Raw genomic sequence first — 14,029 nt, forward strand, 5'->3', positions numbered from 1 at the left:
TCAATGGGCTGATTACAACTTTCTCAGCCCCGCCAGTTTAACAAAATGCACTTTAAACAATAAATGTTCCTGTTTATGAGAGATGCTGGCAGTGGACTGCACTTGTTTAGAGTTACTAAAAAGATTTCAATTGAGTTTAAAGATGGTATGTCACCAAAAATGAAATGTATACTATTGATCACCCATGCAAATCATTGATAACAACCTACTGATCACTGATATTCTTTATATTCAGATTCAGATTAGAATATAATCACTTCTATTCAAAACTTGCAGTTTAAATTCGGGCTGTCAAACTGATAGAATACCAGCAATAACGTTTGTTGTTTGATGATTTCCACTTTCATTTTTGGTGACATACCATCTTTAAACTTTACCAACAAGATGCATTTACTTCCACTAAACAGATCATTCTGCACTGCTATAGCACTGATTGTTGGATTTAGCTTGGTTTATGACCTTGCAGTGTATTTCAATTTCGAAAAGTGTACTTTAACATTTTTATTTGTATTGCTGCCTGTGGCTAGAAGGTTCATTTTGAGAAAAAAAGGCATGTTTAGCACAGAGGCGGTACTGCAGACTACAGATACCTCTGTGATACTGGAACTCAGTCTAACAGTAGATACAAGCAACCGTCTCCCGATCCACTGAATCGGACCAACATAGATATGTACAAGCTGTCATGAACACATTGGTCCCATCATCAGGTAAAACTGTTTTTTTTCCTAGATATAAAACACAACAGTTCTCATCAAAATTATGGAGTTTTATTTGCCTTGGGCTATGAGTTACAACCAAAGACATTGTGCAAAGAAAGCAAAGAGTAAGTACACTTTAGGGTAGGGTGATAACCAACACTGATCACACAGGGGGGTCACCTTTAACAGTACATCAAACAAGATGCACCATTTTAGAGTAACATTTACACACGCACGCACGCGCACACACACATGCACGCACACACACGCACACGCAACCACACACACATGCACGCACACATGCACGCAACCACACACACACGCACACACACACAGAGGGAGAAAACAAAGAGATAGTTGTCATTAGCATTAAAAATCCAGAAACAAAAGCCATTTAAAGCATGTTACTCAGCTCAACAAGCACAAAGCAAATATATGATGAAGGCAAATATATTTTAATCCAAACATTTAACAAAGTCATATGTTTAACCAGAGTATAAAAATATCAATAGCTGTATGGCCAAACAAGAACATACAATCACTAGTGGCCATATTATACTGTTTATGCCTTACCCGGCAATGTAACTAGTCTTAATAGACACAGAACAGATTCATATGGTGCTTTTTCTGCACCGTACTCTCATTAAGATAATATTTTGCAGTAAAGTAAATAAAACTAAATTCCATCTGGGTATTTGGGGTTTTGGGTTTAAAGATGTAGAAGGATAAGAAACGACTGTTAGACGGGCTGGGTAGACTGTTTTCAAAATGCTGAAATGTTTGGGAAAAGCAGATGATAAGCTTAACTCAAAAATAAAAACAGGCTGCAGATAACAAAAGGGGTTTACAGAAACTGAAACTAGTTACAGTATAACTAAAAAATATGACCCATACAAATTTTTATTAACTTCATAAAGCCTGGGTAAAGCTGGATTTATATTTTATGTCAATGTATTCAGACCCACAGTGTAATCTCAGGATAAACTGAAAAGAAACTACTACTTGAATATACATGACAAACCGCTTTTTTCCATAACGACCACAATCCCACAAGGACACAGCTTTATTTTACCCGATTGGAGTCTCACTCTTGTCTTTGTACAGCTTTATAACATTCTTTTGTTGAACAAGCTTACATTTGGATTTGCTAATTTAAGCTTAATTTACCAATATTTTTTTTTCCTTGCATAAGTCAAGAGTATATACAAGCACAATGTAATATAGTTAGTCCCATGACTTATCATGGGTAACATGCACAAGGTGCACAATGAAACAGCTTGTCTTGGAGACCAAGTTGGTCTCTAACTAAAACACTGATTTCAACATTAAGATAACAATGGTTTGGATCAAGCCTATAACTACCTAAGATTAGAGACGGGGGCATGGGGGTCATACACATCTGTGTAACAAAAATGAACGAAATAAAGAATAAAGCACATCTGTTGAATCTCAGAACAGCTCTTCCTTTGATCACTCATCGTCACTCCCACTTCCTTCTGATTGGTCCTGGAAGCAGAAAAAAACACAAACACATTGAACTTGGTAAAGAAATAAAAAAACAGACCAACATTGTTTTACTGTTATTATTATACATTTGAGAATCAGTCTAGGTTTTTTGTGACATACTTCCAATTCCTATGTGACTATTAACACTATAAGCTGGTAGTGGATTTAAGAGTTTGAAATCATTCCGAGTGGTTCTGCGTTCCTTTGCTGCATAACGGAATAATTATAATTTATCTCTAAATGGCCTTTACCCTGTTCGTCTAGAAAATCCTAAATGCTGGGCACTGAACAGCCTTTCTCATTCCATTCAAACCATGTTACCTTTCAACTCTGCCAGTCCCACCTCTTCTACATTAAAACAGACAGAGAGTAAGGTGGGTGTGGCAGAGTTGAAAGGTCAGACTGAAGAAGGTTGTTCAGGTCATGGCTCTTAGGGTTTTCCAGACATGCTATGATACAGCAGATGCAGGTAGTTTTGGTTTTCATGAGAGAGAGTTTTTTTTTTTTTTCTCATTTGTAGTATTAAAGATTCTTTCACCCATATACTGTATTCTGTAAAACAGAGTGAGTAAAATATGAGTGAGTAAAACCGAAGAGAACCCCCCTTCCCTGACGTACATTATCGTCTTGCTCTTCCTCGCTCTCATCGTCGCTCACAACTGGTTTTGCTTTTATTCTGCTTTGTCGCTTCTTGCCTTTGTCGTGCCTCTTCTCTTCTTTCTTACCAAGCTTGATTTTTACCTTAACTGCTTTGGCTGAAAATAATAATACAGAAAAAGTTCAGAACTAACTTTTATGTGATAAGCACACTGAATAAATATTATTTTATGTTAAGTTGCTGTATTTCACTGCCAAATAATGTGAGCAGCATCTGGAAAATACTTCAATAAAACTTATACCCTGCTACTTCATCTTTTCCTGTAAACTATACATTTATCATGATTTACCTTGGTTAACCATGGATTTGATAATGCTTTACCATACTCTGTGATTTACCAAAGCTTTTATTTATTTATTTATTTATTTATTTCTTAGCAGATGCCCTTATCCAGGGCGACTTACAATTGTTACAAGATATCACATTATACATTATTTCACATTATACAGATATCACATTATTTTTACATACAATTACCCATTTATACAGTTGGGTTTTTACTGGAGCAATCTAGGTAAAGTACCTTGCTCAAGGGTACAACAGCAGTGTCCCCCACTGGGGATTGAACCCATGACCCTCCGGTCAAGAGTCCAGAGCCCTAACCACTACTCCACACTGCTGCCCGCCCTATGGCTTATTACCCTTTGCTATGCTTTTATATCATGACATACTATGTAAACCTTTATCAGGCACTATTCTCACAAAAATGATATTGATTGAGGAACAAAAACAATGTCAGACGGGTATTTTATGAAAGAACTGCCAAAAACAAAATCAGTGCAATACATACTGGATAATTCCAACATGAAATCAGTGGCTTTATTAAATTGACGTAGAACGAAAAATAACAACATTGGAAGTTTTTAGACCATTCTTTTTTTTAGACCAATCAACTCCTAGATGTATCCCTAGATAACCTGACTTGACTGGTCCTTTGTCAGGCAAAACCGAGTATGCACGTGATAATAAATCACGTGGAGGCATGGGCCTGAAACTGCATCAGTGTAAACAGGAGCATGAAGTGTAATAGCACAGAATTGGGTTTAGAAAGGCCGCTGTGATTTTGAAAAGCAAACAGAATCCTGTTAGAGAAGCAATAGTAATGAAGCATCAGGACTTACACTCGGATTCAGATTCCTCATCTTCCTCATCCTCGTCGTCAACACTTTCTTCATCACTCTCATCTTCTTTAGCAATCTTCTGTCGGGCGCTCTTGAACACAGACTGAAGAACAATGGAATCCTCATATATCTGCAGACACAGAAGCAGAGAAGGCATGGAATTGTCAAATACGGGTAGCAGTGTATTTGTGTAATTTATCAAAATTTGATGTATATCCAGGAAATATTTTATATCCCACTATAAAAAACAAACCTCTTACATAAAAACATGTTGGCAGGTGGTGGTGGAAAAGCCTGATGACCTCCAAACATTTCAGTTTTCAGAAAATTGTATTTGATTGGCAATATGAAGCAAGGACCTCAACAAAATGAAATTGTGGATGATCACGCTTGTCCACGATACCCCCCCCCCCCCCCCCCCTTTTTAACTCAGTTATGTGCTATACTTAAACTTGCATGATCTTTCTCTAAGTACATTTAGAATTGCGGACAAACTCTGTTAATAATACATTTTACTGTATAAATATGTAGGATGTAATGCAATCCCTCTGTCACCTCAAGACCAAAGGTTGTGTGGTTCACAGTCTTCTGAAACTCATACCTTTTTTAATTGTTCTCTTAAAAATGTATGTTTGCGAATTACTGTATGGTCCCAGTATGTATTTCTTACAATGTGACACCGGGTAAGATGTGACTATTGTATAACCCCTCGATGGGACAAACACCATTATCTTCTGGGTATCAAAAAAGGTAGCAAAATAAAAGAAATTGAGTCGTAATTGACTAATATTTAACCAAATATTTAACCAGCACTGCAGTTACAGTATTTGCCACAAGAGGGCACAAACCTGTGATCCCTCCAAATTGAAAGTCTGAGCATTGTGACACAGAAGCATGATATCCTTCTCCAGATCCCCTACACTCCGGTATTTGTGGTTACGAACTCTTTCCTAAAAAGACCAAACATCATAAATGTATTATTTCAGACCCTATAGTAAATAATGTATAGTTCCAATATATCTTTTCACATATAAGCAGGCTAGTCAAAACAACAACAACAAAATATTTGTGTTCATATACAGATAATACACAGAAAAACAAATTCTGTAGCCGTTTTAGGTGAGAGGTTAAGTTCAATACCACTGACACATTTTCCCTGGTGTAACATTAGGTTATTATCATAACCCTGGTTCCCTGAAATAGAAATGTAACCATTACCTAATGGGTATTTATCCTAATAAAATTAATTTAAACTACTATGAGATCTAAATTTCAAATGATTTCTGATACGACAGGGATTAATGAAGGCACTAGCCAAAATATTTGCCTACTTGACTTGTAGATTTTAACCTGATCTGGCGGAAGTATTCACATTATGGGCAAGCCCACAGGGTTGCATTTACATCAAAGTGAAGGGTATTGTTGCATTTTGCCTGAGGAGTTTTCATAATGCTGAATATATAAAGTCGGATTAGTTCTTTACAATAACAGAAATACAGAAGAAAGTATAACTAAAGTGTCATGTGCCACAGTATTTCAGTTATACCAGAGCTCTTACCTTTATCTTTTTGAAGTCTACAGGTTTTCTGATCAACTCGTAATATTCAGGGAGTTCTTTTCTAGATGGGAGCTGGTAAAAAACATCGCTTAGCTGGCGATTCGCTCTGAAAACACAATAAACATGTGTATTTGTAATTCATGGCTGTAATAAACACTGCATGTGTGTTACTGTTTGTTTCTTTTATTTTAATGGTTTACCATGCATGTCTGTATGTTACCTTGCTTACCTGTGCTTTACCACAATTTCATTGTGTTTTACTATGGTGGTAATACTGTAGTTTAGGAATCAGATGTAAGTTATTATGTGTGATTATGAATCATAATACATAGTCAAATTATAATAACAAGTTTAAGCAAATAGTGCAATACAGTGAGCAGTCACATATCCGACCATACCTGACTTCAGTGACGGTTAAACATGTGCGACGCTTATCTGATTATTTAATTTTGCCCCGTCCCAACCCTTGTATCTTTTTTGTGTTCCCTGCAAAACAGACATTATCAGAAATACTTATCTGAAGGGACTGTGTTTTAAAATAAGTAGGCTTCCATTTAGATGTACTGTATTGGTTTTGCTGGTACAGTACTATATTGAACAGAAGCAGTATTTTAATTCAGAATGATATGATTCTGAAAATATCACTTGCCAAAACTAAAAAGACGACACGTTAACTGTAATACAGTACATACTTTTAAATCCGGTACGTATCCGGTAAGAGTTTCTAGAATTAAAACAGTATCCAAAGTCAGTATTCAAAATTGCAGAATATAGTGCTCGAGTTCACTTGTAAATGAAAACACACAAAAGCAACTAAAATCATTAAGAACTATCTTCAGCGTAAAGAAGAACAAGGAGTCCTGGAAGTGATGGTATGGCCCCCACAGAGCCCTGATCTCAACATCATCGAGTCTGTCTGGGATTACATGAAGAGAGAGAAGCAACTGAGGCTGCCTAAATCCACAGAAGAACTGTGGTTAGTTCTCCAAGATTTTTGGGCCAACCTACCTGCCGAGTTCCTTCAAAAACTGTGTGCAAGTGTACCTAGAAGAATTGATGCTGTTTTAAAGGCAAAGGGTGGTCACACCAAATATTGATTTGATGTAGATTTTTCTTCTGTTCACTCACTTTGCATTTTGTTAATTGATAAATATAAACTATTAACATGTCTATTTTTGAAAGCATTCTTACTTTACAGCATTTTTTCACACCTGCCTAAAACTTTTGCACAGTACTGTATATAATGGGGATTGATTTTATTCTTAATGCAAGGGCAGTAAACTGTGACTGACGTGTATCTGGGAACGGAGTGCTGACTGTAAGTGTATTGTCATTCAGGGTCATTTTTCTAATCATGATCTACAGCTGTTATAGTTTTCTTAATTTGTTAATATTGTATATAACCACCTGTAGCAGATCCCCAAACTAAAGTATTACCACTACCAAAAAACAAACCACACGAAAAATTGTATGTGCTGGTTTTGAAAAAAAATTGGCATCTGTTGGTAAAGAACAATTTATGTTCATAATCATATTTATGTTCATAATCATATCCCCCTTTATTTTGTGTTAACTGCACTAAATACCAACACAATCTGAAATGTATGAAGTTTTTATTGTAAGCTTACCCATCCTTGTAATTTATTACAGTATCAACAATGGCATTCATCTGCTTCGTCAGTTTAGGTGGGTTTGGAGAGAGCTTTTCTGCTGGAGGTCTACCTCGCCTCTTCTTCAGTTTTTCGCCTTCCTCCTTTCCAGGATCTTTATCAACATGTCGTCTACGCTTGCGTTTCTTAAGCCGGATTTCCTCTTCCATTTCCTCCAAGTTCCCGTCCTCAACAGCCTATCAAAACACAGCGGAAGAACTTTTAGTCTTTTAGATTTACAGAATGTTTCTCTCTAAAATGACAACAACCAAAAAAGGTGGAAAAGAACCTGATATTTATAAAACATATCCTGGCACATTTTTTAATGGCAGTGACACTTCCTCCAACCTTTTATCATATTTGGTCTAATGTACAATTCTCTGGAGTGTGACACAGTAGGTGAAGTAACTTGTGCTTGTTGTTAGGCAGCCAATACAAGGCAACAGGGTGCTATGTCAATGTCTTGTACAGGTAACACTGTTTCCTCTCCTCACAGACCTGCATGATGTACAGTACAGTACAGTACAAACAAGTGTAATGAAGCTCTACATTTTCCAATAGCTGAGAAAAAAGATCACAAAAAACAACAGCACTGAACCAGCACATACTTACTGTGACTTATTACATTTAATATTTTTAATTAACAAAAAAAAAAAAACACGAGAACAAGTTATATTAATTAATAGTACAGTACATTTGCTTTACGTTACTTACTTTTCTTGACCGCACTTCTCACGTATACATTTGATAATTACATTTTAAAGAACACAATGTTAGTGAATTTTACCACTGAACAGGCACTTTTGTTAGGTGAATACTTAAGGTAGCTAATTTTGTTAAAAACACTATTTAGCTAAGATAATTCTATTGGTTTATCTGCTAGTTAGCTCCTGATAGGAATGCCTTCCTCTGTGAAATGCAATGTTTGTGTACAGTAAGTTAGTGACAGTCAATTCTTTTAAATCATGTTCAGTAAACTACCAGCTGGTTTAAAAAGTCCCTGGTTGTAATGCAGCAGAACATCGTTGCTCTAATCTATAGATACAGAAGAACTTAAGGTTTTTGTTTGAATAGTTTTTAAATGTGCTGTAAACAAGCACATTAGTTCTAATGTTCAGAAACTAAGAAACATATCAGTACTTACAGTTACCGTTTTCTTAAAAAAAGAAGCCAGGAGATATCTATGATCCCAGCAACTCCAGTTTTCAGCTTACAAATCTAAATACTGTCACACAGTTCAATGTAGGCTGCATTTAAAAACCTGTGCTTCTCTGGTTACTTTTTGCAACAAAGGCCATGATGTCATACCTAGAACAGCACCAATAGGAAGGAATTGATGTTATTGGAAGCAGACATCCTTTCAATCACAATATTAAGCACAACTTTCAAATACTTTGATCAGAGAATTGCTGAAATGAAACTGGACCCTCCACATGCAATGCCCTTGGTTTCCGAGTGCAGTGCATAGCCTGGCGTCAGTTAAGGGTGAAATACATACAATATAGGGGCAGCGTTGCAGCAGAGTCAGGAAATGTGTGTGACAGGTTTCGTCACTATTTTTAATGGGATAAGGCCAAGGGATTGTAACAGAACTGCAAATTACTTTCAGACTTTATTTGCTAGCTGTTCATGACATTTATAATGCTGCGCAGATTGAGATATACACAGTGCATATATTAGCATTGAATTCATTCAATCTGCTCCCAATTTACACCTTTCCCATCCCCAACCCCTCCCCATTCCTTATTGCACTTTCTGACAACATACGGTAATGCCCACAGTCTGTTTCTGAAAATGCCATCCGAAGATGCCAAGTCACAGAAGCATTTAAATATGCTGTACCAAAAAATGATGCATCCCTGACATGTTATATAAAAAAGTTGCATCAACCTGGTGCAAGTCAGTTTCAGCCAAAATGGGTAAGCAGGCACGACCAACTTCGGTACAGGGCAGATAGTAGGGGTGAGGTTGCCAGATTCTCCTGTGTCCACATGGAACGGTCTTAACTTCCTACCCAAGAAGAATCTCACAATGCAGATATGGGTCTTCACTTTCAATTTTTCATTGAAAATTAGCCCAATACCTGAAACAATTCAGTCCGACTTTAATTCTTGTTCACCTGTAAGGTTTTGTTTTACACGTCACAAATGAAATAGGTTTTATGTTCACATAATTTGCAAAAAACACAATTTTTTTTAATTATGTTTCAATATTTTTGACATGCCTCCTGGCCAATCAGAGGGCTCGGTTTTCCCACGCAATGTTCTCCATGCAGATTGGAAAGAATCACATAAGCAGTGAGGCTGCTCTATAGTGTTCAAAGTTACCACAAGAAAAAAAAGAAGAAAAAAAAAAAGTAGTGTGCTACTGTACATCTTTAAAACTGCAGGAAGCAAACTAGTGTCATTAACTTGTTTACATTTTTAACCATTCCAAGTATTTTTTTCCTCATTCTTGACTTACAGTAAGGTGAAGTTTTTCCATTCATATTAAAAGAATATTTATTTGTGCCTTTATATCTACAGTTTGTATCTTAGACCAAAACAGTGGCAGTGGATGTAGGGTTCAGCAAAACTACAATGACCATGTTTACGTGCAGGTTTAATTCCTTTTACATTGAGACAACAGAATATTTGGGTGGGGAAATCAAATACAAGTGTAAAACTTGCATCCAAGCTCAAGATCTGTTTACATCCATCCTATAACTATCTTTGATAACGTAACATCCCCTACTATTAAGCAAGCTTCGTCCTCTGGTCCTCAAACTAAAGCATATGATTTACAATATGTGTTTCGTTTTGTGGTCTTGTAACATTAGTTTAATCCTACTGTATGAAATAGATAAAATACCAGTTTTCAGAACATTTAAGCATCTGCAGAGAATAGCTATCTTGTTATAGACAGCTAACTAAATCAAAACAGCCCAACTATGTTCAGTAGTTGCCTTATATTTTTGATTATATTAAAAAAAAACCTTTACCTGTTCTGAACGTAATTACTTATGCATAATATTATTTTACATCATCAGATTATTTTATTAGGGAATAGTTATGTGCATTATTCTAAAACGTGGAGGTCAGCACATCACTACAGTGGAAGAAAAAGCATTTAATTATAAAAAAGGCAATTTAGGAAGAAAGAAAACATTTGACATGAAACTGTATTTTACTGTAAAGAGATGACTGGACATGGATTTGGTTAGCTTTAATTCAAATACTAAAAAGATTAAGAAACACACATGAAAAGAGTAAATAGGAATTACGTATGCCAACTGTTTATACCATTCTAAAATTCTAAAATTCCACGCAATTGAATACGAAACAAGAGACCAAATACTTGTTCCTTAACTTCAATTCCAAAGCAAAAAGTACCATCCGTTAGGTAAAAATCAGACTTGTTTAAACCTTCTATAAAAATGTAATTTTAATTAGCCCTTTGTGTAATCCTTTCCTCAGCGCTTTCCTCTTGCATCTCATTCCACTTTCACATGGAGGTATTCACATTGTTAACCTTTCCGTCTCCTGTCTGTAGACAAGATTAGCTTTTTCTTTTCAATTTTAGCGACAAATACTGCAAACCTTGATGATCACGTAAATAAAGACGATTACATCAAGGCCCGATTACACATGACGATTTGCAGGGAAAGCAGCATAAAGAAAATACATCAAGTACCGGCAAGCATCTCAGCTTCATTAAAAAAAAAAAAAAAAAAAATCACCAGTGAGGGTTTAGCTCCACAGTCTGTGCATTCTATTGATGTTAGAATCCGGTGTACAAACACAAATGCAGGTCCTCAGGGACTCTATGGAACAAGGCCTAATAATGAACAGCAAATCTCCATCACAATCCTTCAGTATGCAGATAACCATTTGTAAAAGAATACAAGATCAGTGAGTACAAGAAAAAAATAAGAAATCTTCTCTATTAATATTCATTCAACTGCAGTAGGCTTCCTGCTAAATGCTGCTATAAAAAGCCACACATCAGAGATGTGGATTTTTCTGCTTAAATCCAGAGGACAACAAACCCTGTAAAACAACAACTGCAGCATGCATACTGTCATGATTCATGATGAATACTGTTCACAAGCACGACGCTGCCTATGCTGTCTTTGATCTGTTGCACACCTACACATGCCAGTGATGTAGCCCTGCTGAATCTTCCAGATGACAATAAAGAAGGATATTTACCTTACTGCAATCAGCAGGCCGGCTATCAGAAATCACAGTTAGAGGGGATAAAATTAACAACCCGGCAAAGCAGCGTGCAGCTAGTCTCTTCATCAGCTGATCAGTAAAGAAAGAGAGCTGCGGGAATGCTGTTTTCATATACAAGTCATTTTATTTTTCTTTCTGAAAAGGTTATACTGAATGGATTGTGGTCTCCTGTTCTGCTGTTTCATTCTTCCCACTGCAAGGCCTGAAGCCTTCCTCCTTCTGCTTGTTTTAATATTGACTACTACTTATCGGGATTTTTTTTGTCCTGTTTCAGTTCCAGATTTTTTTTTTTTGCCTCATTTTGCATGTTGATTGCAGAATAAGAATGAACACTGAACATACATGTACTTAAAGTATGATGCCTGGACAGAGATTATCAGGATCAAATATTTGACTGTGAACCTGTCAATATTTAACTGTTGCAAGTTAAATATAGTTGCAAGTAGGTTTTATCTACAGTATTTGTTGTAACATTTTTTTTTTTTACTGTCTGCTGATATATTTTGTGAGCTAGGGACAAAAGAAACAAAATGACTGTAACTTGTTGGATCACAAAATGTCATGCCCTGTATTTTTTTTTTAAATGCATGGAAAAGCACAAGTTAACAATTTTTCTTTACCAAACTCTCTGGGCAGATTTAATTTGGGGCTTGATAGGAAATCTATGATAAAACAACATTTTCCAAAACATGTTATTAATAACTTATTTAGGATTTGTTTTTAAATAACTCAGTTTTGCTTTCAAGGCATATAGATCTACTAATAGCTAACGAAGCGTGGGTGGCAACAGAAGGTGCCTGTGTAGTAGTGTGTTTATGTTTTATTATAACAGACTGAAAGGCACACCGTTCCTTTATAACAAATGAAACAACGACTTATACTAATGCCATCATTTTCAGTGTAAAACTCTTTGTAATGTTAGTAATGAGTTTGTTCTATTATACGCTCCGATGGATAACGTGCACCATGAAGCCACCCCAGTATTGTTTTTTGTACACTAAATTCTATCGCATATTCACATAGCAACAAGATGTAATACAATAAGGTACACTAATTTACACTGGCACAAAAAAGCAGACGAGCCTACATCAGTTGCATATGAAATCAGAAGTTTTTCTACTGAAACAGCGAGTTCAAATACAATGCTGCAAGTCTCTTTCAAATGAACAGCAGTGATTTGATTTACATTACCCGTAATGGTGGCTCTACTACAATGCAGCAGACTTAAAAGCAATTCTAACAAACATGTCTAGTGTACGCTATTTAAAATCACACAAATAATGCTAACCCAAGTCTTACTCTCTATAACGGATGACAGCACTTCTACTGCAGTCTCACTGATTACATACTGTCTACCAAGGAAGTGTCAGCAGCTCTGCCACACTTTTAAAACAAGCCCTTTGTTTCCCTTTACTTTCAGTAGTGTGCCCCCTGCATGGGCTACACAGGCAGGAAAGTTTATTCCACAACCAGTGAATCATATGCAGGTATTTCAAATACAATGGTATTACGTGTACACCTTTGTTTTGCGTCAAAAGTGGTGCGGAGGGGAGTGGGCATGGGGTTGTGTTGGCAGGGTTAGAAACTAACGTTCACCCCGGGGGGAATTAAAAGTAACGAGGACTAGTTGATGTCTGTGTCTCTGTAGTCCTGTGGGCGAGTGCTTAAAAAAAGTGTACAGCTATACTCTCACGTTCACAGGCTTGCATTTGGAAAATGCAGGAAAAGTCACTTTTCTAACGGGGTGTAGCGGTGGTGAACAAACGTTCATAATGCTTACACTCACTCAGAACTGAAATCTCCCTTCACCTTCCCTTGTCATGATGAATTCTGCATTATTTAGAGATATGCGAATGCGTCAGCGTTTCGTTGAATTTTATCTGTGTGATTACTTATGCTATTCATTTATTCATCGCTGTGGTTTAACTGTGAACTTTCGGTATAAACAAAATGTACTTTTTAGACATCAAAACAGTATAAAAACTGTCATTTACAATTATGTATTTATTTTTTGAAACAGCCCAGTTACTTGAACACAACACACTTATTTGGTAAGTCGATCTTTAATCACTGTAAAATATTAAAGTATTTAAAACAATATAGATTTAAAGGATGATTGCTTAACATATGTCTTATTACTAACGTATTTGTATTACAAGATTTAGTGTAAAATATGCATATAACAATTTCATATGGTCTGTTTCAAAATAACAATGTAAGGAAATGGCTATTCACTTGAGCTATTTTGTGTTTTGATGTCTAGAAAGTAGATTTAGTTTATAATGCCGAAAGTTTAAATTTAAACCACGGCGATAGATAAATTAATAGCGTCATGCATCTTTGAAGTAAGTGTAAAGTAATTTTACAAAAATTTGGAGATTTATACCGGGATGCGACCCCCCCCCTACCTCAAAAGAAATAAAAACACTATGATTCGCAAACACAAGGAATATGACAGAGAAATGAGGCAGTGCACTTTTCAAGTAACCTGGCTTTCACAATTTGACTGGCTGCAGTAAGTCTACGCCTTCAGGAAATAAGATGGACTGGAAGGTTTGTGTCCAGTATGACAAAAGCCAGAGTGGCACATTTGTGACAGGGTCGTCTACCTTTAAGAGAGTT

General features: G+C 36.3%; 1 protein-coding gene across 4 annotated transcripts in view; it reads right to left on the reverse strand.

Annotated features, from left to right (window-relative positions):
* Positions 1-751: 751 nt before the first annotated feature.
* The window catches only part of LOC117403483 (probable global transcription activator SNF2L2), a 40,310-nt gene continuing 27,032 nt past the window's right edge, over positions 752-14,029 (reverse strand). For 3 of the 4 annotated variants that reach the window (XM_034902487.2, XM_034902486.2, XM_034902485.2), the window contains 6 exons: positions 7,170-7,387; positions 5,542-5,647; positions 4,832-4,933; positions 3,984-4,113; positions 2,823-2,959; positions 752-2,204 (listed from right to left, as the gene is read on the reverse strand). In XM_034902487.2, the coding sequence (XP_034758378.1) occupies positions 2,169-2,204; positions 2,823-2,959; positions 3,984-4,113; positions 4,832-4,933; positions 5,542-5,647; positions 7,170-7,387 (729 nt within the window). In that variant the 3' untranslated portion in view covers positions 752-2,168. Of the gene's footprint in view, positions 2,205-2,822; positions 2,960-3,983; positions 4,114-4,831; positions 4,934-5,541; positions 5,648-7,169; positions 7,388-11,380; positions 11,563-14,029 lie in introns of those variants that run through there. The other variant, XM_034902488.2, reaches the window with a different exon arrangement.

This window comes from Acipenser ruthenus, chromosome 2 (assembly GCF_902713425.1).
Source record: "Acipenser ruthenus chromosome 2, fAciRut3.2 maternal haplotype, whole genome shotgun sequence".
Lineage (NCBI taxonomy): Eukaryota > Metazoa > Chordata > Actinopteri > Acipenseriformes > Acipenseridae > Acipenser > Acipenser ruthenus.